Source organism: Pinus tabuliformis, chromosome 7 (genome assembly GCF_031772625.1).
Source record: "Pinus tabuliformis cultivar Carrire ecotype Pingquan chromosome 7, CPIR1, whole genome shotgun sequence".
NCBI classification, from domain to species: Eukaryota; Viridiplantae; Streptophyta; class Pinopsida; order Pinales; family Pinaceae; genus Pinus; species Pinus tabuliformis.
The window spans coordinates 113,351,013-113,376,292 of NC_142293.1; the positions used below are offsets into that span (position 1 = coordinate 113,351,013).

Below are 25,280 nucleotides of genomic sequence, written 5' to 3' on the forward strand. Positions count from 1 at the left end.
AGGATATTCCCACCATAATACGGGTACACCATTTCTTTGTTCATTTTTAGTTGGTTTTCTTTGTTAAACAACATGCTGGAATTCATTTTAAGAATGATTTCTTATCAATGTTATCATACATTGGAGACATTCCTATCTACGCTAATCAAACTTGCATATGGTCAGGCAAATAATATATTGAGAACCGATAGATGCAAAGTTTTGAGTGTTAATAGATAGGTTCATGCATTTGGGTTTGTAAGTAATTACAAGATTTGACTTAGCCGGAGGCAAATGATTTCGTTGTTGTTCGCAATTCTCTTTGAATTCTTATGATCTACCTGTTGGGCGTGTTGATCAATGTAATTTAGGAAAGTCTCTGGAACATGTACAAATGAAGAGAAGAGGAAGAAACTTGAGGAGAAAGGATATGAAGCATTTATATTCAAGGCGGGGGTCATTATGGAAGAAGTCATGTAAGTTTGTACGTTACCTATAGTGCATAGAAGTTTGAGGTCACTTGCTTTTATTGTAGTAAATCTCAAAGTCATAATAAGGTATTGTTCTTAAACCTCAAGAGGAGCCAAAGTTTCAATATATCAATAGTAGGTAATTGCATTGGTATTCATTATACTATTTAAATGGTTATATTATTTTGACTAGTGCAATGTTTAACTTGACTTTTCTATGCTTTATTATGTTCAATGTTCTTGTACTTAAAATGGAATTATATTTGGAACTATTTGTAACTGAAACAAAAATGTAAGAGGGACATTAATATATATGCAAAGTTAGAGAAAATGGTGGGAGCACTTACATACCTCAAAGGGGATTGCACTTTCAATATGAAGTAATGTAGGAAGACTTCTCCAGTGAACTAGTTATTTGTAATTGTATTTCACAAAATTATACAGTTATAAATGAGAGGTGAAACCCCTATTTATACCCATAACAAGCAAAAACCCTAAAATTTAGTTACTAATAAAAGTGATAATGCTATTGTTACGGAAAAAACAAGCAAAAGCCCTAACTTAAAATTTAGCTACTAATAAAAGTGATAATGCTCTTATTACAAAAAAGTGACCTTTTACAAATATTAAAATATGATATTACAGAGGCACGATACAATGATTTGGATTGGATCATTATACTATTTTTCATCCATTAGATGCATTTAGAGTATAAAAGTTGGAGGAATTAGTTCACAGAACCATTTTACGGGCAGGTCCCAATATAACGAATTGGGGTTTGAAACCTTTCTGAAGTAGTTTGAGGCATTAAATGACGTATCTTAGGGCTAAAAATTTGCTGCTTAAGCATGTACGCCCTAGTGCTATTTTACACTTGGATACCTTTCCAAGGACTCAAGAAATACCTCAAACGAAGTCTATATGCAAAAGTTATGCCACTCGAAATTTGACCACCTTGTTTTGACCACCATGATACGAGAGGATGCCACATCAACCCCCATTATTCATGAAAAAAGGCTAGCCACATGATCATGATGAAGAAGATTCTAGAAGCATTAATATAGTAACTCTAATTAAGAGTTGAAGGAGTCAAACTTAGCCACTAGTAGGCTATCTGGTTGTGTTGTAATCGTGCCACTAGGAGGAAAAGGGGTTCCATTCTATTTGAGTGAATTTTGTTCCATAGATGAGCAAAGTAGCTGATGTTGAGAAATCAAGATACTTGAAGATTAGGGTAGGTTTCTCTTACTTGATAATTACTTGTGAATGTTTGTTGGCTTTTTATTAAATTTTATATTTTCTTCTTCATCAAACAATTACCAAAATACAAAACATGAAGATCACAAGAGACAAAGAACACAAAGATGTAGGCTCCAAGCCAGGGCAAAAACCCCACAAGGGGGAAAACCCAAGAAAATCCTCTTCTTATAGAATCAGATCAAAGTGAGATATCTAAGACCCAAGACCAAGACCAATACTTCCACAAAGACCCAAGTCAACCCTCCTTCAATCCATCTCCAACAAATCATAGTCAACAAAAGTCAATGCTGGTCAAATCTCAAAAATCTGGTCATCTCCTGAAATTTCAGCCCCTGCAATTTCGGGCCTACAACACCACAAAATCTTCCTCCGAAAATTCGCACATTATGATGATGACATCATAACGTAAGGGATAGGATGATGACATAAGCCCTCATCTGGACCCTAGATCACCTGCCAAGTGTTTGGTGCAAGTGTGGAGCCGTTTGGGCATGGTGAACTAGGTGCATCATCCTCATCCATAAGGTGGAACACTAGCAATCAATGAGTGGCGTTGGGGATCCATGAAGTATTCTATGCTATGGTGGAGGCCCATGGTTCTCAATGCTCACCCTATAAGTGCCAATGTGGCCCTCTGGAGGGCTAAGACCCCGTATAGGGAGACCAAGCCCCAAATGGAGACCCACCTACAATCCTCCATACGATCCAATGCGTCCCTTTGCCCTCCAATACAACCAATCATTAGAATAATCAAGTAAAAGAGCTTACAAGTCATGGAATCAATGGGGCACTTCATGGTGGCATGCTCTTCCATAGTGGGCTTTGGCATGTACAAGTGTCTCCAAGCTCGATAAGGGGGTTAGTCAAGGACCCTCTTAGGTGGTTTCAACCTTTAAAGGGGGTGACATGTCCATGGTACATCCCTCAAGTGGTAGGTGACAAATGATATGGTGATGGAACAAAGTGGGGATCAGGGGAATCATCCAAACCACATGTCATGGTACAAGGGTAGCTATAATAAGGGAAGCCCACACATGGGTATATGAGTGTAGGAGAGAGCAAATCATGGTACATGAGTTACCCTGACGTTTATTTTTCCACCCTTCTTCATATGCCTTTTGCCTTTGATTGTTTTTTTCTTCATAACTGCTCGGGGCTCTAGGGGATGAGAGCATGTTGAGTAATATATAGCAGTGGATACTATTGATTTTTGTAGCTTGGAAGGTACTCCAAGCCTTGAGGATCGAGGGTTTAGAGGAAGAAGCTCCACAAGTGGCCTTGTGGGCTTGAACCCCAAGCCCGAGGTTTTGCACCCAAAGTTGTTGGGCCAAAACCATGGAGATATTTCTATATGTGATGGATGGAGATGATAGAGGATGGTGAGGAGAATCCAACGCAACGAAAATCGTTGAAATCCGAGTTGTAGAAGTTGAGATATGAATTTTTGAAGATATGATGGGTTAATTTGTCTAGTTGGGCAAGTTGGCTTGAGGTCAAAGTGGTGCCCAAAGACAAATTCATTGGAGCCACTTGATGCATATAAATATAGGTCAAGTGTGAGGCATAATACACATCCACGTCAACCATAAAATACCTCTGAAATAAGACAACGAAGTCTGAGGCCAAGAAGATGAGTTTGTGGAGGCTTTTGGATTGCTGTTGAGTGCGGATTTCTTATGGAGGTGGGCCACAGGTATCAAAGGACTTCAGGCAGGTTGTTAGAAATCCTAGAGGACGAGTCTTGGACTAGTTATGGAGCGGATCCCTTGTAGAAACTAAGTCGCATTTCTGAGGTATGTAGTAAGGGTTTTCTGTGCTAGTTTGGTATGTTATATGTCTCTGTATGGCCGTAGGAGAGCACTGTAGGTACAACACTGTGGGGAGGTTATTTGTAGGGCCATGAGGCCTTGTGAGGGTTTCCTCACTGAGCCACAACTATTGAAGGGAGGCCGCAGCCTGAACAGAGACATTCTCCTTGAGTTTGGGGCAAATTCATCTTGTTGTTGTGAGCAGGTTGTTGTAGGGTGCGTTGAGGAGTAAGCCTTGTGCCCTAATACAATATTTTTGTGAAATTTTTAATCTATCGCAACAACTGGAAATTATTCTCCTAATTGTTAATTTATTTAACAATTTATTTGCAGTTTGTTATGACAAATACCAAATAATTCACATTGTGATTTTCACAAATAATATTGCGGAAGAAAAATCGCGCTGGAAACTGAGAAAATCTAGTGCACACACATAAAATTTACACAGTTATTTTTGGACAAATGTCCCCAGAAAAACCCAACTTGGGAAAACTGGTGCAGCAACTGAGGGTTTTATTATTATACAACAGTGAAATTTGAGTGCAGTCTATGGATGCCCAATTTGCAATCAAAACAACAAGAAAATCTGGCCAAAATTATCTAAGGGAATTACCCTTCTTCCACAAGCAACCCCGACAAAACTTTCCTTCAAAAAATCATCCTCCTGGAACCCTCTGTGTCAGCCTCTACACATTGCTTGCAAAGGCCCTATGACGTCTATCCTTTGAACTACCTCTGATGAAGTCGTTTTGCCTGTCTCTACTGAGGAAATCACTTCTCTGGCACTCTGGAACCTCTGTTCAGCCTTTGGAATTGAAAACGATTTTTTCTCCAACTAAATCGAGTTGCTCTTCTGAAACAACTGCGCAGTCCTCTGCGCTGCCTCACTGGGAATAACTCAGCCTCCTTGCTGTTGCCTCTCTGGATTTGGAAAACTTCCTTCAAATCACTGTCTGTGCTTCGATCTTTGGCTCTCTGGTAATTGCTGCTGCTCTCTAGAAATCGATCTGCCAAGGAAATCAAATTTCTTAAGTGTATTCTCCATCACGACATCGATGTCTTCTTATATCTTCCTGTTGGGACTCTAATGGCCAAGATTAAATCTTAATCGATGGCTCAGATCATCTCTGGATTGATTTGTGTGAGTTTCTAGACTATTCTCACCTTGACTTAATTAATTATGATTAATTAACCAGTTTTCCTAAGCTTAGACTTAGGAAACATTAAAAAAATAGGTCAATAATCTAAGTAAGTCATCTCGAGGTGGAATTTCTAGAAACAGTTTCTGGGTTTTGGAGATCTCATGCATTTTAGCCTCTCCACCAAATTTTGTGGCTAGAACACATCCAATGCTACAAAAAATAACACTCCCTCCTAGCAAGGATTGTGTTCTCTCTAGCGCTGCACATCCTGCCACAACACCCTGTCTCTGTATCACCTCCTGTCATGCTATTGATATCTGGCCATACTGCCCTCTAACCACTGCGCAACTCTGATTCTGCATTTGTGCTGCTGCTGACACTGCAATACTACTGCCAACTCTGCATCTGTACTGCAACTACCTCTCATCTGTTGCTGCTGCAACTACAACTACTGCAACTGAGAAGCATCCAAAATACTGAATCGTCTGTGTTCAGTATGATGCATCTGTCTCCTGAGTCTCTGACTACTACTAGCATTTGCACTATCTTTGAAGAATTTGCGTTGCTGCTAACTCTGCACTGAGCCACCTGCTTTGCTGTCAACATTGCTTTGTGCTCCTCAACATCTGACTACTAATACTCTGCAACGGTCACTCTTGTATTGACTGCATCAACTACCCCTGATCCATCCTACTACCGAATACTGTGGGCCCTCGTAGCCAGTTAATGATCCATGAGGAGGACACCTCAAGGATCCTACCCAAATCTCTGCAACTCTGGGACATTGATCTACTCATACTGTTGCTGCTGCCTCTGCACTTCTGCTGCAACTATTGCAATAATGAGTCTAATCTCTCAGATCCTGAAGCACTAGCTTCCATAGGGATGCTCCCTCTGAGTCTCGATCTCCCTATGGGAAATCTCTCTGCTCCCTCCTGACAACTTGCAATGTCCTCTTGCACTGTAAACTGGACTGTAAGGCTTTGCGCTAGGAATCTTCTGGCTATAACTGCACCTGCATACTGCAACTAGAAAATTCACACTGCTTGTGTCATTGCAACTAGTCCTGCAACTGTCTCATGGGTACTCACTGCAACTAGATTTGCAACTGTGTAATGACAAATTGTGTCTGTTGACACTGAACCTACTACTATGATACTGTGGGCTCCTGTAGCAAAGGTGATGGTCTTGCTGCAACAAACTGGAACTGATATGACTGATCTCCTTGTTGCAACTGTGCTGGACCCTGCCCATCTTGCACATTGGAGTTTCATACTCCTCCTCCTGGATCTGGTGCCCCACTATCTCCTTTCAAGCCTAGTCCTTGGCTGGGACCCTTCCTTTCTTTGCAACTCGCACTTCCTCTGACATTTGCCTCCGACAACTAGAAGTCGATATGCTGCCCAAATCTGCATTCTGGCTAACTCGCATGGCCTCCTCTGGCAATCTCATATGGTCATCCCTACAGAGCCGCAAAATCTGGAAACTCAAAACTGGAGAACTAAATAGGAATTTCCTCCCTTTACTGCTCGGATACCAGCTCTGAAACTCACACTCCCTTTTGGAATGCATAGAACTGCCACTGTCTGCCTAGCCCAACCTTTAACTACTCTCTGAGACTAATTGCTCAACTTTTCTGAATGTCCTCCGGAAACTGACACGCGAATTGCAATCCCAACAACTTGAACTAACTGCTTTGGCGAACCCGCATTGCCTGTTGCAACTGGAAATCTAGGATCTCCTCTAGAAAACTGGATCTGGAAACCGTTTGAGAAATCTAGAAATTCTTCTGTGTGTGTGTGCTTTTCTCTTCCACCCGACGCCGATTCTGTCGCTGCAAAACCCTCTACGTCCAATGAAGGAATCTACTCAGCGGAAATCTGAGCTACTGCTGCTCCCTCTGACTACTGGAATCACTAACCTAGGCAAGTCGACTTTTCTGCAACCCTGCAACTGAAAATCGAATTCTTGCCCCAACAATTCGGCCTGCTTGTCTGAGCACCGTACTTCCTCTAAGAATTTCGCCCTACTGCTCCCTTTGAGCAGTGAAATTCTTTCCGTCGCTTCTGAGCTTTCCGGCTGATCATTCACGGTCTGATAGCATGTAAAAATTTTATTCTTTTAGAGCAACTAGAAATTAATCTCCTAATTGTTAGTTTATTTAACAATTTATTTGCAGTTTGGTACGGCAAATACCAAATAATTCTCACTGTGATTTTCACAAATAAATACTGCGGAAGAAAAATAGTGCTGGAAACTGAGAATATAGCACACACACATAAAATTTACACCGTTATTTTTGGACGAATGTCCTCGGAAAGCCCAACTTGGGAAAACTGGTGCAACAACTGAGAGTTTTATTATTATGTAGCAGTGAAATCTGAGTACAATCTATGGATGCCCAACTGGCAATTCAAATAGCAAGAAAACCTGGTCAAAATTATCGAAGGGAATTACCCTTCTTCCATAAGCAACCATGACACAACTTTCCTTCAGAAACTCGTCCTCCTGGAACCCTCCGCTTCAACCTCTGCATGGGCCCTATGACGTCTAGCCTCTGAACTGTCTCTGATGAATTTATTCTGCCTGTCTTTGCTGAGGAAATCGCTTCTTTGACACTCTAGAACCTCTGTCCGGCTTCTGGAACTAAAAACAATTTTTCCTCCAGCTAAATCGAGTTGCTCTTTTGAAGCAACTGTTCGGTCCTCTACGCTGCCTCACTGGGAATAACTTGGCCTCCTTGCTGTTGCCTCTTCGGATTTGGAAAACTTCCTCTGGATCACTGTCTGTAATTCGATCTCTGGCTCTTCAGCAACTGCTATTGCTCTTTGGAAATCGATCTGCTAAGGAAATTGAATTGCGTAAGTGTATTCTCAATCACCACATCGATCCCTTCTTATATCTTCCCATTGGGACTCCAACGACCAAGATTAAATCTTAATCGATGGCTCAAATCATTTGTGGATCGATCCATATGAGTTTCTAGCTTATTTTCACCTTGACTTAATTAACTCTGTTTAATTAACTAATTTTCCTAAGTTTAGACTTAAGAAACATTAAAAAAATAGGTTAATAATCTAATTAATTAATCGCTAGGTGGAATTTCCAGAAACGATTTCTATGTTTTGGGGATCTCATGCATTCTAGCCTCTCCACCAAATTTCGTGGCTAAAAGATATCCCATGCTACAGAAACTAACAGTTTTGTAGGCTTGGAAGGATAACAAAGGTGCTAGCCTAGTTGGAGAAGTTAAGATAGGATTGGAGCAAAGGTTAAGGGTAGTTGGTGTGCCCTAACTAATCTTCTAAAAGCACAAAAATCAAGGCAAGGGGACAACAACAATGAGCTATAGATGTACCCTTGGTTGATGGTTAAATGCTAGTTGGATGGGTGTCCTAGAAGAAGACAATTTGTGAAGTCTGTTGGTACCCAAGAGGAAGGGTTTCCTAGGTGACTGGATGCCCTAACTAAGAGCAAATGCTACAACAAGGATTGGTCACTCGTGGTTTGTTGGAGGGTAGCGTGCGAGTGGACCAAGTGTGTACAGTGGATTGGGCCTTTATGGTCTGTTGGAGGGCAGCGTGATAGTGCCCAAGTTGGAGCCCGGTGTGCACCATCTTCATAGACTTAGGTTGTTGCTAGAGTGGCAGAAGAAGAGCTCAAAGTTTGATAAGCCACATGAGTAGTTGTGTAGCTCTAGGCTTGTCTTGTGGAGAAGGACATCTACAAGAGAAGTTGGGTAGTCCTACTAACCCGTGTTTGTGGGAGATGGACATCTTACAGTGATAAGTGGCAGCTCTCCGTGCCCTATGTTAGTCTTCATTGGTGCAACACAAGAAGACTATAGTGGGATGGAGTCCTTGAGTAACTGAGGAGTAGTGGTGAGCAGTTGAGAGTTGTTCACAAACGAAGTTGTGAACAACTTGACGGGAGACTTGATGTGTTGTGCCCTTGAAGGACTAAGGCACAACTAGTGAGCAGATTGGATATTCGAGGTTCAGTGGCCAGATGGACTTGGATCGTTGATAGAGGTAGTGTTGCAGATCGGGAGCCGACGGACCGGGCAGGCAAAGGGTATGACTGAGAGGAGTTGAGAGAGCATGCGACAGCCAGATGGTCAAATTATCTTGTTGAGGGTAGATTGGTTGTCTATGGACTGACATGAAGCCCCAGTTTTGTATTCTTGTATCAGTGGATGTATGAGGGCCATTATCCTTGGTACGGGAGCCTTAGATTGTTGTATTATTCAGTTGGATTAATATAACGAATTGTGGTTATTGTACAATATTTTGTAAAAACTTGTGTATATTTTGTGCACTAGTATATTTACTGTTGTTTATATTCTGCTGTGCAAAGTAGCTTCATTGTGATTCTTGGTTTGGTAGCGTCAGTGATTTAAGATTCTATCCTAGATACCAGGATCACCAAAATTCAACATGGTATTAGAGGGTGTTTGAGCTACTTTGAGGGACAGTGAATTAGAGTGTGCACAACGAAGCAACTCGGAGGGAGTTGTGAGTGCCTAGATCATGGAGTAGAGGGTTCAGCTGAAGACATGGAGATGTGGTCTTGACTGGCCTGGCAATGAGATTGGCTGAGAGTTCTGGTGGATTGGTGGAGACCCTGGTGAACAATAGTTTGTTGTAGGACAGATTGTTGATGATGGATTTCCATTGATTTTCCATGGATGGTTGGGACATCTTGAGGATTGCTTTGGCATGGATGGGATCAATATGATTGAGCTGGCTTCATGTGATGGACCACAGTTTGGCAGGCTAGAGTCTTCATCAGATCGTGATGTTACACATACGAGGTTGGACAAATTTGCACGAGTTGTATTTGTTGATTTGGGGCAGCATCAGATGTGCTCTAGCCATGAAAATTGGTGGAGAGGCTAAAGCACATGAGATCTCCAAGACCCAGAAATGGTTTGGACAAACTCTAACCGGTTTGGGAGATATTAAAATAATTAATAGTTTTAATGGAGTTCCTAAGTCTAAACTTAGGAAAAATAAAATATTAATGGGTATTAATATAAAACTGGTTTGTAAGGTTCCAAAAGACATGGATCAAGCCAAATCTAATCTTAGTCGTTGATTAGAGATGTAATCTCGGCTGTTGAAGGACCAACAGGAAAAGTATAAGAGGAGGCTTGAGGGTCAGTTGGAAGATACACCAAAGTGATCAGTCATTCGATTTACTAGAGCGGGGTTGCTAAGTAAAGTCGAATCAATGATCAGCAGCGAGGGGCAGTGAGTATTGGACAAAGAGGCAGAGATAGTGCCGAGAGACCAATGTAAAGGCAGAGGGGCAGACGCAGAAGCCAGAGCAGGCGACACTGAGCCCAATAGAGACAGCGCAAAGGCCAGAGGGCCTGCGTCATCCACGTAGAGGGCAGCAGGAGTGACACAGAGGGTCCCAGAGGCTGCACAGTGCCTCAGAGGGCTGACGCAGAGGGTTCTGAGGTTGACACAGAGGCCAGGAGGGCTGTCGCAGTGCTTCAGTGTTGCTGGAGAGGGTTTCATGGGGCAGGTTTTATGAATACCTGCTTTCGAATAAAGAGGTATTACTGCCGGTTATTCTCCTCTGTCGGGTGAGCCAGTTTGGCACCTAGTTGTACTCAAGGATATACTGCGTAATAATATAACCCTCAGAATTGTTGCATTGGTTTCCCGCATTGGGTTTTTCTAGGGACGAGTTGTCCAAAAATAACGGTGTCACTTGTGTGTTTGTTTTATTTCAGCTGTTGATTTGTAGATGGTTAAGACTGTTTTGTGTTTATTTCATTATTTATATGTTTTAAATAACTTGTTTGTAATTAACAAGTAGAAGAAATAAACAAGAAGAATACAAATTAAATTTCTAACGGGGTAATACTTAGAAATTTCAACATGGTATTAAAGCGTGGTTGCAGATCATAGGAGAGCTGAAGGCATCAACTGAAGCAGAGCATTTGCAGCAGAAAACAGTTGTCCCGAGTGACAGAAGCTGTTCCTTGCAGAAAGCGACAGAAGAAGGGTTGATGCAGAGGGACTGCATCATCAGTCCGGGCCAGAGAGAGGCTAGCGCAGAGGCTGAGGAGGGCAGACAAAGGCTCACACAGAGCCACGCAAAGACCAGGAGGGTTGATGCAGTTGGCTGAGGAAGCATTTTTGCTAGTGTCGGGATTGTGCAAAGCCTAGAGGATCAGACTTTTAGTTGCTGGGGGAGCATAGGAAGCTGTGGGCAGTGTGCGGGAGTGACGCTGGTGAGGTACTGTGGGTAGAACAATACCTAACAGGGCAAACCAAGGTAGAGGGGGTTGCTATCGAGGCGGATTTCTAGCCAAGGAATACGGATCAGTGTTGCAGGTGCACAGAAGATCGGAGAGGTGCGACTTGACATTTGGCAGGAGGATTTCCAGAAGGGAAATCATGACTCAGAGGGAGTCTAGCAGAGAACTTCCAGGTGGGAAGTAGAGAGACTCAGTTGGAGTCGACGAGAGAACCTCCGGAGGGAAGTAGAGAGACTCGGAGGAGTCAACAAGAAGAGCAGAGAGATGGCCATGAATGGACTAAGGGATTAGGACAAGCTAGACAGGGCGTCCAACTTTGTGGTCTGGAAGGCCAAGATCCTGTCCATTCTAGATAGACATCGCATCAAGGCCTTCGCCTTGAGAACAGTGGCTATCCTAGTTGACCCGACTGATAATGAGAAGTACGAGGAGGCAATGGCCAAGGCGAAATGTATCATCCAGGGGTCACAGATCATGTGGTCCAACATATTGCCGAGAAGGAGACGACAAAGAAAATGTGGGACGCCTTGAAGACGTTGTACCAGCATACTTTCGTGCAGAGGAAGATGTTACTTGAGAATCAGCTACGGTCATACTAGATGCAGAAGGGGGAGCAGATAGATCACTTCCTCGGTCGGTTGAAGGAGATCCGGGACTAACTGACTTCCATAGGGGCCACGTCGGATGAGGAGATGTTGGTGAGGACCGCTCTAAACGCAGTCTTTGAGGAGTGGGAGACATTTGTCCAGAGCATTTTGGGCAGGGCAGATCTTCCAGATTGGGAAGAATTGTGGGCGACTCTTCGTCAAGAAGAGATCAGACGACTGAGCAAGATGGGAAGTAGCAACAAAGGAGGGCAGATCAAGAAGGAAGAGGAAGAGAATGCAGCTCTGGCATCTGCGGGAAAGCAGGAGAAGAGGAAGAAAAAGGACCTCTCCAAGGTCAAGTGCTTCAATTGTGGGGAACTGGGTCATTATGCGAACCAGTGTCCAAAGCAGAAGAGTAAGGGAGAGGTGTTTGACTCTAAGGCAGCGCTAGCGAAGGCGGAAAAGGAGGTAGAGGAGGATGACGATTGTGCCATGAGTTCTCATGTGCCTCTAGAGAAGAGGTGGGGAGACATCGAGCTGTAGTCAGGAAGACTACAAGCGATGAGGGGCAGGATCCTTGAGGTACCCAAACTCTTGGATCAAATCCTTGCTACGGGAGCTCGGAGTGAGAGTAGCAGGATTGGCGGATGTTGGTAGAGACAGATGCGGATGAAGCGACAGAGAGTGCTACAGTGCAGGAGTCCCCGTGCAGCGCGAGGCTAGCAGGTTGCAGCAGTGCGAGAGGCACTGAGAGTGTTGCAAAAGTGAAGGATGGCACAGAGAGGTTTGCAGCGGTGCGAGATGCAGGGAGTTTTTGCAGCAGTGCAGAGGCAGTAGAGGGAGCACTTGATAGTGGCAGAGAAAGCTTCAACATCGGGAGTGTTTCTAGCTTGACAAGGATGTCAGTAGTTGGGTGGATCAGTTACTTACTTCTTAGTAATTTAGTTGCAGTGCAGTAGCAGTATGTCTTGGCACGATGCAACATGATGAGAGGGGGTTGCAGTGCAAATGCAGTGTTGGGAGAAAGGACCAGCAACAACACGGCTGCAGAGGGAGTTGCCGTATGGATGCAACAGTGGCAGTGGCAGGGCCATGGGCAGCAGTACAGGATGCAGTAGTGCAAAGGATGTTGGGCGGGGAGGCCTAGAATTAGCATTGGTACCGGTGTCGTATAATCAAAGTGATGCTCAGTGTGGAGTATTACTAGAGCACATTCCTCGCTAAGAGGGAGTGTTGATTTGGGGTAGCATCGGATGTGATGTAGTCATGAAAATTGGTGGAGAGGCTAAAGCACATGAGATCTCCAAGACCCATAAATGGTTTGGGCAGACTCTAACCGGTTTGGGAGATATTAAAATAATTAATAGTTTTAATGGAGTTCCTAAGTCTAAACTTACAAAAAATAAAATATTAATGGGTATTAATATAAAATTCGGTTAGAAGGTTCCAAAAGACATGGATCAAGGCAAATCTAATCTTAGCCGTTGATTAGAGATGTAATCTCGACCGTTGAAGGACCAACAGGAAAAGTATAAGAGGAGGCTTGAGGGTCAGTTGGAAGAGACACCAGAGTGATCAGTCATTCGATTTACTAGAGCGAGGTTGCCAAGTAAAGTTGAATCAGTGATCAACAACGTGGGGCAGTGAGTATTGGACAGAGAGGCAGAGATAGAGTCGAGAGACCAACGCAGAGGTAGAGGGGCAGACGTAGAAGCCAGAGCTGGCCATGCAGAGCCCAACAGAGACAACGCAGAGGCTAGAGGGCCCATGTCATCCACACATAGGGCAACAAGAGTGATGCAGAGAGTCCCAGAGGCTGCACATTGCTTCAAAGGGCTGACGTAGAGGGTTCTGAGGCTGACACAGAGGCCAGGAGGGCTGACGCAGTGCTTCAGTGTTGCTGGAGAGGGTTTCGTGGGGCAGGTTTTCTGAATACCTACTTCCGAATAGAGAGGTATTACTGCCAGTTATTTTTCTCTGTCGGGTGAGCCAGTTTGGCACCCAGTTGTACTCAAGGATATACTGCATAATAATATAACCCTCAGAATTGCTGCACGGTTTTCCTGCATTGGGTTTTTTCGGGGACGAGTTGTCCAAAAATAACGGTGTCACTTGTGTGTTTGTTTTATTTCAGCTGTTGATTTGTAGATGGTTGAGACTGTATTGTGTTTATTTCGTTATTTATATGTTTTAAATAACTTGTTCGTAATTAACAAGTAGAAGAAATAAACCAGAAGAAAACAGATTAAATTTCTAATGGGTAATACTTAGAAATTTCAACAGTATTTGATCCAGGAAGAGGAGTGCTTGCAGGACTGAGCCAATGGAGATCACATAGGCTCAGAGGGAGTCTAGCCTCAGAGGGAGCAACCCTATGGAGATTTGGGATCTTCAGGTTCAGATGTGATGGGGCAGAGGCACTACTGAGATTGCTGGGTTCATTCTACAGAGCATGCTGCAGTGATGGACGCAAGATGGGCTAGTGTTGTTGGATGATGATGATTACTTCCTAGTGTTGGAAGTACCTGCCTCCCTAAGAGGGAGTGTTGATTTTTGTAGCTTGGGAGGTACTCCAAGCCTTGAGGATTGAGGGTTTGGAGGAAGGAGCTCTACAAGTGGCCTTGAAACCCAAGCCTGAGTTTTGCACCCAAAGTTGTTGGGCCAAAACCGTGGATAGATTTCTACATGTGATGGATGGAGATGATAGAGGATGGCAAGGAGAATCCAACGTAACAAAAATCATCGAAATCCGAATTGTAGAAGTTGAGATATGAATTTTTGAAGATATGATGGGTTAATTTGTCTAGTTGGGCAAGTCGGCTTGAGGGCAAAGTGGTGCCCAAAGACAAATTTGTTGGAGCCACTTAATGCATATAAATGTAGGTCAAGTGTGAGGCATAATAGATGTCCACGTCAATCATAAAATACCTCTGAAATAGGACAATGAAGTTTGAGGCCAGGAAGATGAGTTTGTGGAGGCTTTTGGACTGCTGTTGAGTGTGGATTTCTTAAGGAGCCAGGCCACAAGTATGAAAGGTATTCGGGCAACTTGTTAGAAGGCCCAGAGGACGAGTCTTGGACTAGTTATGGAGTAGATCCCTTGCAGAAACTAGGCCGCATTTTTGAGGTATGTAGTAAGGTTTTCTGTGCTAGTTTGGTATGTTATATGTCTCTGTATGGGTTGCAGGAGAGTGTTGTACGTACAACATTTTGGGGAGGTTATTTGTAGGACCACGAGGCCTTGTGAGGGTTTGCTCGTTGAGCCACAACTATTGAAGGGAGGCCGCAACTTGAACAAAGACATTCTCCTTGAGTTTGGGCCATATTTATCTTGCTGTTGTGCGCAGGTTGCTATAGGGTGCGTTGAGGAGTAAGCCTTATGCCCTAATACAATGTTTTGAAGGCTTGGAAGGACAACAAAGGTGGTAGCCTAGTTGGAGAAGTTAACATAGGTCTGGAGCAGAGATTTAGGGCAGTTGGTGTGCCCTAACCAATCTTCTAGAAGCACAAACATCAAGGCAAGGATGGACCCTTGGTTGATGGTTGAATGCTAGTTGGATGGGTGTCCTAGCAGAAGACAATTTGTGAAGTCTGTTGGCAGCCAAGAGGAAGGGTTTCCTAGATGACTGGATGCCCTAACTAGGAGCAGATGCTACAATAAGGATTGGTCACTCATGGTCTGTTGGAGGGCAGCGTGAGAATGGACCAATAGTGGACAATGGATTGGGCATTTATGGTTTGTTGGAGGGCAATGTGGTAGTGCCCAAGTTGGAGCCCAGTGTGCACCGTCATCATGGACTTAGGTGGTTGCTAGTGGTAGAAGAAGAGCTTAAATTTTGATCAACCAGAGGAGTAGTTGTGTAGCCCTAGACTTGTCTTGTGGAGAAGGACATCTACAACAGAAGTTGGGTAGTCCTCCTAACCCATGTTCATTGTGGAATATGGACATCTTGTAGTGATAGGTGGCAACCTTTCGTGCCCTATGTTAGTCTTCATTGTTACAACACAGGAAGACTATAGTGGGTTGAAGTCCCTGAGTAGCAACAATGGGCATTAGGTAGTTGAGAGTCGTTCACAAACGAAGTTGTGAACAACTTGACAGGAGTCTCGATGTGTTGTGCCCTTGATAGGCTAAGGCACAACTAGTGAGCAGATTGGATAGTTGAGGTTCAATGGCCATATGGACTTGGATCGTTGATAGAGGCAGTGTTGCAGATCGGGATTCAACGGACTGGGCAGGTATAGGGTACGACCGAGAGGAGCTGAGAGAGCATGAGACAGCCAGATGGTCAGAGTATCTTGTTGAGGGTAGATGTTTATTACCATACTAGATCACACAAAAATTTCGTGGAATTTGGTTAGGTCTAGGTGGTCATTTTTTAATTTTGTAGATTTCCTGCAGGGTTGAAATTGCAATAAAAATTGTATTTGTAATGTAATAAGTGATGTCTAGAGAAGTTTTATGAGGTATGAGTAATAAAATTTGCACCTCTCACCCTCAACTTTCTACTATGACACACTTTGAGGGGTTAAAAATGTGTTTTGAACCCTCAAAACCCATTTTTCCTAAGTTTAGTGAGAAATCTGATAATTAATTAAGCCATAAATTAAATAAATGGAGAAAAATAAATATCCACACATGCTAAATGTTGTGGAAATGAGGTGGAAAATTACGGAGGAGTTAAAGTGAAGTCCCATGGTGATGTGGACTCCCAAAATCAATGAAAGGACATGTGCTCAAATAAAATCGAATTTCTGGCATTAAATGAGAACGTTGGTTACTTGGAAATTCGAATTTGTGAAGCTAATGCACATTTGGGAGGATTTGGGAGAGTATTTGGTGGAACTTTTTGTGGAAATTGTCCTCACATGGGTTACCACCCATTTAGACTTGTCATTCCATCATAAAATTCGAATTTGGTACATAAGGGAAGAAGAAAATGATGTCCACTTGCCATAAATCAATATTTACACTTAGCATTGGACTAATTTTTGCTTCTAGTTTTCTAAAGTACTAAACACTTAACTTCATGCTTAAGAATTTGCTCATTCCAATCTGCATGCAATCTTTCCTAATTTTAAATCTCTCATATGCATAAGCTTCAACTTGTAAATTTTGAGTAAATTTTATCTTATGTGCAAACATTCAATATTGTGGCAAGTTTTGATTATTCTTTCAGGTACATGTTTCACTTTTTTGATTATATACATTGGTAACTTTTGAAACAATGCTATTGGAACAATTGTAGCTTTAAAGCAATCTACTTCGTTTTGCTTATTTTCCACGCAAACACATATGAATTCATTTACATGTTCAATTCTCAAAGTTTTACAAGCTATCTCATTTTCCATTTATGAAGTATCTGTATGTAAGTATATTTTAATTGATGAATTAACACAATCTGCACTCACATCTAGGCATTTTAGTTTAAGAAGGCCCCAAGCCTTATTAAAATTTGACCTCCAACATAAGTTGGTTGAAGTAGACATCTTAGGGACCCTCTATTTCTCTAGTGACTCATCACTGTGAGATCCATATCATTGGGCGAGGGTGAGGCCTGGGGATATGAGAGTTCAATTGCAATCTTGCTTTAAAACTAAATAATAAAATAAACCAAGAGCATTTTTCATCACATTTACCTTACTTGCAAGTTTCAAATTTTTGCTTTCTTTGTTGATTTAGAGTCTCACATGCAACATCAGTTTCAAGAAGCATTTCCTTTCATGCAAGTATTGCAATTTCCTTTGCAACAAATTAATTTTCTTGTACTTGGAACATTGTCTACTTTAGCAAAATCCATTTCATGTTTAATGATCATCATGTTCATGAATGGTTGATGAGTCTCATTTCCTTTTCAAGTACTCTTATTTCATGTTGCAAGGCTAATTGCATGTTGGTTTAACCTTCAAGTCTTTTTACCATCTTGTTTATATTTGGATCATTAATTGTGAGTATTTTAGCAAGATACCTTCACATGCTTTGATTCATCAATGTGTTTATTTTAAAAGCATTTGTGTGTTTTGCATCTTGTGCTAACATCTTTTGTTTCTATTTTAGGATTGCTTTTCTTTCATTGTTGGAAGCATTCTACTTTTGTTTTGAGAAAATGTATTGTTCATTCCTGTTGAGCAATTTATAGTAAGGCACTGGGTTTTATGGTCTTATTATGTTAATGATTCTTATTGCTCATATCATATTTTTCTCATAATTCTTAAAAGTAATCCACTTTCACTTTAATATCTTTCCTAGAACCTCATAATTCTCTTCACTTAGTTTTTCATATTAGGGACCACCCCCCATAGCTAACCTAGGAGATAGCTTAAATGGAGAGAGAAGGGATTTAGTGTGACAACCCCTTCTCTTAGTTCCCTGCCAACAACCTCACCTTGCGGGGTTGAAGGCTTTTTTCATTGACTTGTAGGTAGGTGTAGGCAACAGGAGCAACATGGCTAAAATGAGTGGAAGGGAGTGATGTATATGGTGTCGGGAAGCAGACACGCAACTAAAATTGGGATTTCCCATGTAGTGCCAACCCTAAAGCTAATAGCCAATAAATGAGATCCCATGGGACTAGGATACAAGGCTAACCATGAAATCGAGCAGTGGAGACAAGAGTACAAACTTAGCCCACTCTTTCTTTCAAATCCCCCCACAAATCCATGCCCAAAAGATTCCCATGACAAGTAAGAAAAATTACTCAACTATACAATGAAAACCCATACCTTCGGGGTTGGGAGGCCCACCTTCAAACATACAATCATAAAAAGTGGGGGAGGGACCACATGGTTGGGTCAGGTGGTGGAGATAATGGCACATCCAGCTATCTGGTGGCTGCAAAGGGTTGCTGGCTGCCAACTGAGGACCATCTAGGAGATTTTTTTTCCTATATACACTACGCACAGGTGGTGGGTAACAGACCAAGAGAAGGAAAGTGATGACATAGGGCTTGTAATGTGAAAATGGGAGTGAAAAATATGGAACGGGAAAATGGGACTACATTACAAAAGGTCCACAGAGTTTCCAGTAGCTGATGATTAGAGTGAGCAACCAATGGAAGCTGCCAGAGTTGAGTAGCAGAATCAGGGGCTGCTGCAGAGTGTGAAAATTCCTAAGTCTAAAATCCTACTTCAGTAACTGATATTATCTCTGCTATTTGTTAAATAAACTAAGAAAATTATTTGCAGTTTCTTACGACAAATATCGAAATAAATAAACTGTAGCCTTCACAAATTAAATAATGTGGAAAAATAAATGCAAGGAAATTTGGAGAACACAAATTAAATAATGTGGAAAAATAAATGCAAGGAAATTTGGAGAACACAAATTAAATAATGTGGAAAAATAAATGCAAGGAAATTTAGAGAAAAGCTAGCACACATATAAGCACATTGACACAGTTATTTTTGGACAATCATCCCTGGAAAAACCCAACTTGGGAAAACCGGTGCAACAGATGAGGGTTTCTTTATTATTCTTCAACAATAATTCATGTACAAGATATCAGACAACAAAAATAGAGAAAGAAACACAGAGAGAAATTTAACACTAAATTTCTCACTCTCCAGAACAATTTTTTGACCTTGGAACAGACCCTCTGCCCTCACGCTGGTCTCACTGCGTCATCCTTTACGCAGTGACTACGTCTCCCACATGAAATGTGTCCTCTCTCACGTTGGCCCTTCCAAAAATTATCCTACACTCTCGAACTACTGTTGATGCCCTCTCTCTCTCCCCTGCAACTCACCCTCTGGCTCTATCTTCTTTTGCCGAACTTCAGCCATTGAGAAAATCGATTTGCCTAGGCAATTGAGTATCTGCACTCGTGTATCCTCCATCTACCCATCGACTACTTCTTATAATCTTCTGTTGGAGCACCAACGACCAAGATTAAAACGTAATTGATGGCCTAGATTAATTCAGTGTCGATCCGTGCGAGTTTCTAGATGATTTTCACTACATCTCAATTAATACTAATTAATTAACCATATTCCCTAAGTTTAGACATAGGAAATAACTAAAAATCAGTTAATAATCTAATTGAGACACTTTTGGGTGGAATTTTCAGAAACAATTTCTGGGTTTTGGAGAAGTCATTCATTCTAACCTCTCCACAAAGTTTTGTGGCTAGAACACATCCAATGCTACAAAAACTAACACTCCCTCTTAGCGAGCAAAGTGTTATAGTGTTGCTGCCCCCTGTAGCAACACCTTGTCTCTCCATCATCTCTTGTTACGCTGCTGATGTCTGGTTGCTGCTGCCCACCAACTACTGCTCGACTCTAATATGTGTTGTTGCTAACCCTGCTGAACTGCTCTCAAATGTTGCACTCGCACTGCAACTCCCTCTCAACTGTTGCACCTGCACTGCAACTCCCTCTCAACTGCTGCTGCTGATAATCTATTGAAATGGATTTTCCACCATACCCATCTGTTCTATGAACTAGATGAATTTAGCTCTCCTTAGAGTTTTTGTGAGTATGTCTGCTACTTGATTGCCTGTGGGGACATACTGCAGCTGGACTGCCCCACGTTGAACACAATCTCTGATGAAATGACATCTGATATCAATGTGCTTTGACCTATCATGAAAGACTAGATTCTCAAAGAGTTTTATGCAACTTTGATTATCACAGTAAATACCGATCGCTCCCATTTTCTTCTTGAACAAACTCACCGTCAATTTCCTAAGACATATGGCTTCACACGTAGCTATGCTGGTTGCCATATATCCTGCTTTTGCTGAGCTCAGTGCTACTGACTTCTGCTTCTTGCTGCACCAAGAGATCATCCTTGATCTAACGCTGAAGCAGTACCCGAAGGTACTTTTCCTGTCCACTGAACTACCTGCCCAATCTGCATCTGTGAATCCGCTCAACCTGACGTCATCTCCTCGAGTATATTTCAACCCGATCCCGACTGTTCCACGCACATACCTAAGAATGTGCCTAGCTGCTGCCCAATGTACCCTCTTTGGTTCCACCATGAACTGGCTAAGGGTATTGACAGCGAAGCAAATGTCTGGCCTAGTGTTGACCAGATACATGAGTGACCCAATTAGCTGTTTGTACAAGGTGGGGTCGACTTCCTTGTCCCCTGATGCATCTATCTTCTTCCAGTTGGTAATCATTGGTGTTGCCATGGGTCTGCAGTCTTGCATTCTGAATCTCTTCAGAATTTTTGTAGCATATCTCCCTTGCCCAAGGAAGATCTCCCCATTCTTCTGCCATACTTCCAATCCTAGAAAATAGTGCATCAACCCCATATCCTTCATGTCGAATTCTGTTGCAAGGTTCCTTTTGCAGTCCTTTATGAGCCTCGATGATCCTGTCAAAAACAGATCATCTACATATAAAACCAGAATGAGAGGCTCATTCTCCACCATCAGATAGTAGAGATTGGGATTTGCATCACTCTTGATGAATCCCAACTACTGCAAGTAACTGTCAATCCGACCGTACCATGCCCTGGGTGCCTGCTTGAGCCCATATAGGGATTTCTTCAATCTGCATACATGAGTGTGTCTCTCATGAGTTTCGAAGCCTTCAGGCTGCTCTATGTATACCTCTTCTTCTATCACCCTGTTCAAGAATGCTGTCTTGACGTCCATCTGGTGAATTTCCCATCCCATTTGTGTTGTTAGGGATATGACGGATCTGATAGAGGTATATTTGGCAATTGGGGCGAAGGTCTCCTCATAGTCTATTCCTTCCTTCTGTGCATACCCCTTTGCCACGAATCTAGCCTTGTACTTCTCCACACTGCCATCTGCAGCGTACTTGATCTTGTAGATCCATCTGGAACCTACAATTGATTTGTCTTTTGGATGAGGCACTACCTCCCAAACATCATTTTTCATGATAGAGTTGTATTCTTCTACCATGGCATCCACCCACACTTGATGCTGAGCGGCTTCCTGAAAACTAGAAGGTTCTGCAACCTGAGCTACCAAGGCTTGATATCTGTCAGGCTGCCTACGCTGTCTTTTGTCTGTCCTGGGAGCTCCGACAAACTCCTCTGTGTCTCTCAAGGTTTGACGCACTTCCCTACTGGCTCTACCACTTGTGGTGGGAGGTTCAGTCAATTCCTCCTCCTGTTCCTGCCAATTTTTTAAAAAACGGTCGAATTGAATCCGAAACGGCTGAGTTGATCCAAGTCGTTGGGATTTTTTGTGACCCGACAGACAAAACAGAACGGGAGGCCGAGTCATGACTGACTCGGCCAAGCTATTGCATGACTCGGTCAACCTGGCCGGTTCCGCAATAACTCGGCCGAGTTAATGAATGTGGCCTGTAAACCCAAAAAAATGAGATTTTTCATTTTTTTTTAAAATTTAACTGTTAGCTGAGTGTTGGGGACTCCAAGGTGTTTTCTAAATTAGTTAAATGCTATTTGGAGTCCATTCCCCTCTCCTAGTATTGATATGCTATTCAAATTTCATGGTAATGTTAAATTCTTAAAGTAAAAGTGACATTCTCCTTAATCTTCATTTTCATCCTTTTACTTAAATTTTTAACATTACCATGAAATGACTCGGGATGTTTGAGAGTGGTTCCGGCCTCATTGGATTTCATATGGAGAAAGTAGAATTTTAGATTTCATTCAAAATCCAGCAGACTTATCAGTTTTTCAGGATTTCAAGATTGGAGGATTGCAATGTTTCCATTGAATTTTGTCATGTATTAGGGTTGGAACTCGTATTTAATCAAGAGCACCAATCCCTCTATGTACCTTGATGTTAGTGACATTGGTTGTCGAACTCCTCTGGGATTCGCTCCCAAACTAGGAGCTTCTGAAAATGTCGCTCCTGCTCCCATTTTCGCTCTCGCTCCCCACTTTCGCTCCCGCTCCCAAGTAACACTGAGCCAGATGATGTTGGCAACTCTAGCAGTAGCCAGTAGTACTGGTCACAGACTTTTGTTGTAGAGGCCATTTATAGCCTCCTTGGTTATGTGTTTTTGTTTTGATCTCTATATCATCATCGTGTATGTATTGGACAGTGCACTGGGTGCCATTTTGATATAATGGATATATTCATGAGCCTACTTTGATCATATGTTGTCTTCCATCTATATTCTAATGCTGTGTGTTTGGAAACATGAATGAAAATCTTTAAAATTATGTGTTTTTATAAAAACTAAATATTTAATGTATTTTTTACAACGACCGAGTCATTGAAATCGAGCCGGCCGAGTCGATACCGAGTCGAAGTCGGAGTCGGAGTCGACCCTCGGCCGAGTCAGAGTCGGAGTTGGAGTTTTAAAACATTGGTTCCTGCTGCTCCGTCAGCTGAGAACTTCCTAGATCTCATACTCCTTAGAAGATGCTGGTACTGGGCACTGTGCTTGACCCCTGCGTCTGTCCTCCTACTTGTCCAACCTGCTGTCCCTGCTACTGGACAAACATAACCTCTGCTGACTAATCTCTTGCAGGCATCTCTCAATAGTTTCTGAAAGCTATGTCTTCCATGAACTTTGCATCTCGCCTTACTACAATCTTCCTACTACTAGGAATGTAGATCCTATATGCCTTTGAGGTTTTTCTATATCCTATGAGAAACCCCTTCTCTTCAGTCTGATCTAACTTCGTTTTTCATCTAGGATGTGACAGTAGGCCACACTCCCAAAGATCCTCAAATGACTTATTTCAGGCTTCTTCCCTGTGAAGACTCCTTCTGGCATTTTCTTCCCCAATGCTCTATGAGGTGTTCTATTTTGAATGTACATTGCTGTGTTACATGCCTCAGCCCATAGAAATCTAGGCAAATCCTGGTCATATAACATAGCCTTTGCAACCCCAACTATTGTTCTGTTCTTCCACTCTGCTACTCCATTCTGCTGAGGGTTGTATGGAGCTGTCCATTCTCTTTTGATGCCCTCCTGCGCACAAAAACTTGTGAAGTCTTTATCAATGTATTCTCCACCGTTATCTGAACGCAACACTTGGATCTTTTTCCCTGTCATGTTCTCTATGAGTGCCTTGAACTCTCTGAATCGATCAAAGACCTCATCTTTGGTCTTTAGAAAATAGATCCAAGTCTTCCTGGAATGGTCATCAATAAATGTGACAAAATATTCACTTCCACTAATAGCTTTGGTGGACATAGGGCCGCAAATATCTGAGTGTATCAATCCCAACACGCCTTTTGCTCTGTTATCACTTCTGGGAAATGTTGCCTTAGCGTACTTCCCAAGTACGCAACCTCTACAAACGTCGTCGTGCTCAGTACTGAGAACTGGAACACCCATCACAGTTTCTCTGAGCATCCTAAGTGCTCCATGGTGTAAATGTCCCATCCTCCTGTGCCATAGTTCGTTTAGCTCCTTCCCGCTGCTATTGTTCTTGCCTATCAGTGCCATTGGAGAATCAATCTGCAACCTGTATAACCTGTTGCTTCTAGCTCCAATCTGTCTCACCTTCTTCCAGCTAGAGTGTTTGACATACACTTTCTTCCCCACAAAGTGTACATCATACCCCTTTTCCTGCAACTGGGACACTGAAATTAGGTTCATACCTAATCCTAGCACATGCAGTACATTAGTAGCACTGGTGCTGGTTCCTGTTTCAGTTTGAAACTCTATGGTACCTCTCCCTATTGGAGTACATTTAGTTTTGTTCCCCATAGTGATCTGGAAGTCCATCTGCTCCTCTTGATAGCTAGAGAAATATTCTCTAACTCTCGTCATATGAGATGAAGCTCCACTATCAATATACCAGATACCAGATGATGCTGAACCTGACAAGCATGGAAATTCATCTTCCAATCTGGAAGATAATTCTTAGGCTTCCTGATTGTTGATTCTATCCATGACTTTTTTGTGCTATTTCTCCTTTCCCCCTGAACGTTGATTTTGCTGCTGCAAAATGTTGCGCCCTAGCTGGAAATTTGCTCTACAAGGAAAACCGTTGCTACTCCCTCTGCCTCTGGCAATCTTCGATCTGGAAAATTTAGTTTCTCTGTCGACTCTCTTAGAGAAATAAATTTCCTCAAAAACTGACCCTCTTGGCCCAAGGGACTGCGCTGCCTTAGAGGGTTTCAAACTGCTGCCTCTGCAGAGATTTGAACTGCCTCCTTCCTTTTGTGCTGAGCTCTCCAACTTACAATCTGTGCTCTGATACCATGTGAAAATTCCTAAGTCTGGAATCCTACTGTAGTAACTGATATTATCTTTGCTATTTATTAAATAAAATTAAACAAACTATTTGCAGTTTCTTATGACAAATATCAAAATAAATAACTGTAGCCTTGACAAATTAAATACCGTGGAAAAATAAATGTAAGGAAATTTAGAGAAATGCTAGCACACATATATGCGCACATTGACATAGTTATTTTTGGACAATCGTCTCCCTCATGAACTGTGTCCTCTCTCCCATTGGCCCTTCTAGAATTTATCCTGCACTCTCAGAGTACTGCTGATGCCCTCTCTCTCTCCCCTGCAACTCACCCTCTGACTCTATCTTCTCTTGCTGAACTTTAGCCACTGAGAAAATCGATCTGCCTGGGCAATTGAGTATCTGCACTGGTGTATCCTCCATCTACCCATCGACTTCTTCTTATAATCTTCTGTTGGAGCACCAACGACCAAGATTAAAACATAATCGATGGCTCAGATTAATTCCCCGTCGATCCGTGTAGGTTCTAGATGATTCTCACCACATCTCAGTCAATACTGATTAATTAACAATATTCCCTAAGTTTAGACTTAGGAAATAATTAAAAATTGGTTAATAATCTAATTGAGACACTTCTGGGTGGAAT

The 25,280-nt window shown here is 42.3% G+C and overlaps 1 protein-coding gene across 3 annotated transcripts in view; it reads left to right on the forward strand.

The window, feature by feature from the left end:
* Positions 1-25,280, forward strand: part of LOC149245553 (NAD(P)-binding Rossmann-fold superfamily protein) — a 395,959-nt gene that overhangs the window by 14,481 nt on the left and 356,198 nt on the right. For all 3 annotated transcript variants that reach the window (XM_089457802.1, XM_089457803.1, XM_089457801.1), the window contains exon 2: positions 351-455. In XM_089457802.1, the coding sequence (XP_089313928.1) occupies positions 351-455 (105 nt within the window). The remainder of the gene's footprint in view (positions 1-350; positions 456-25,280) is intronic.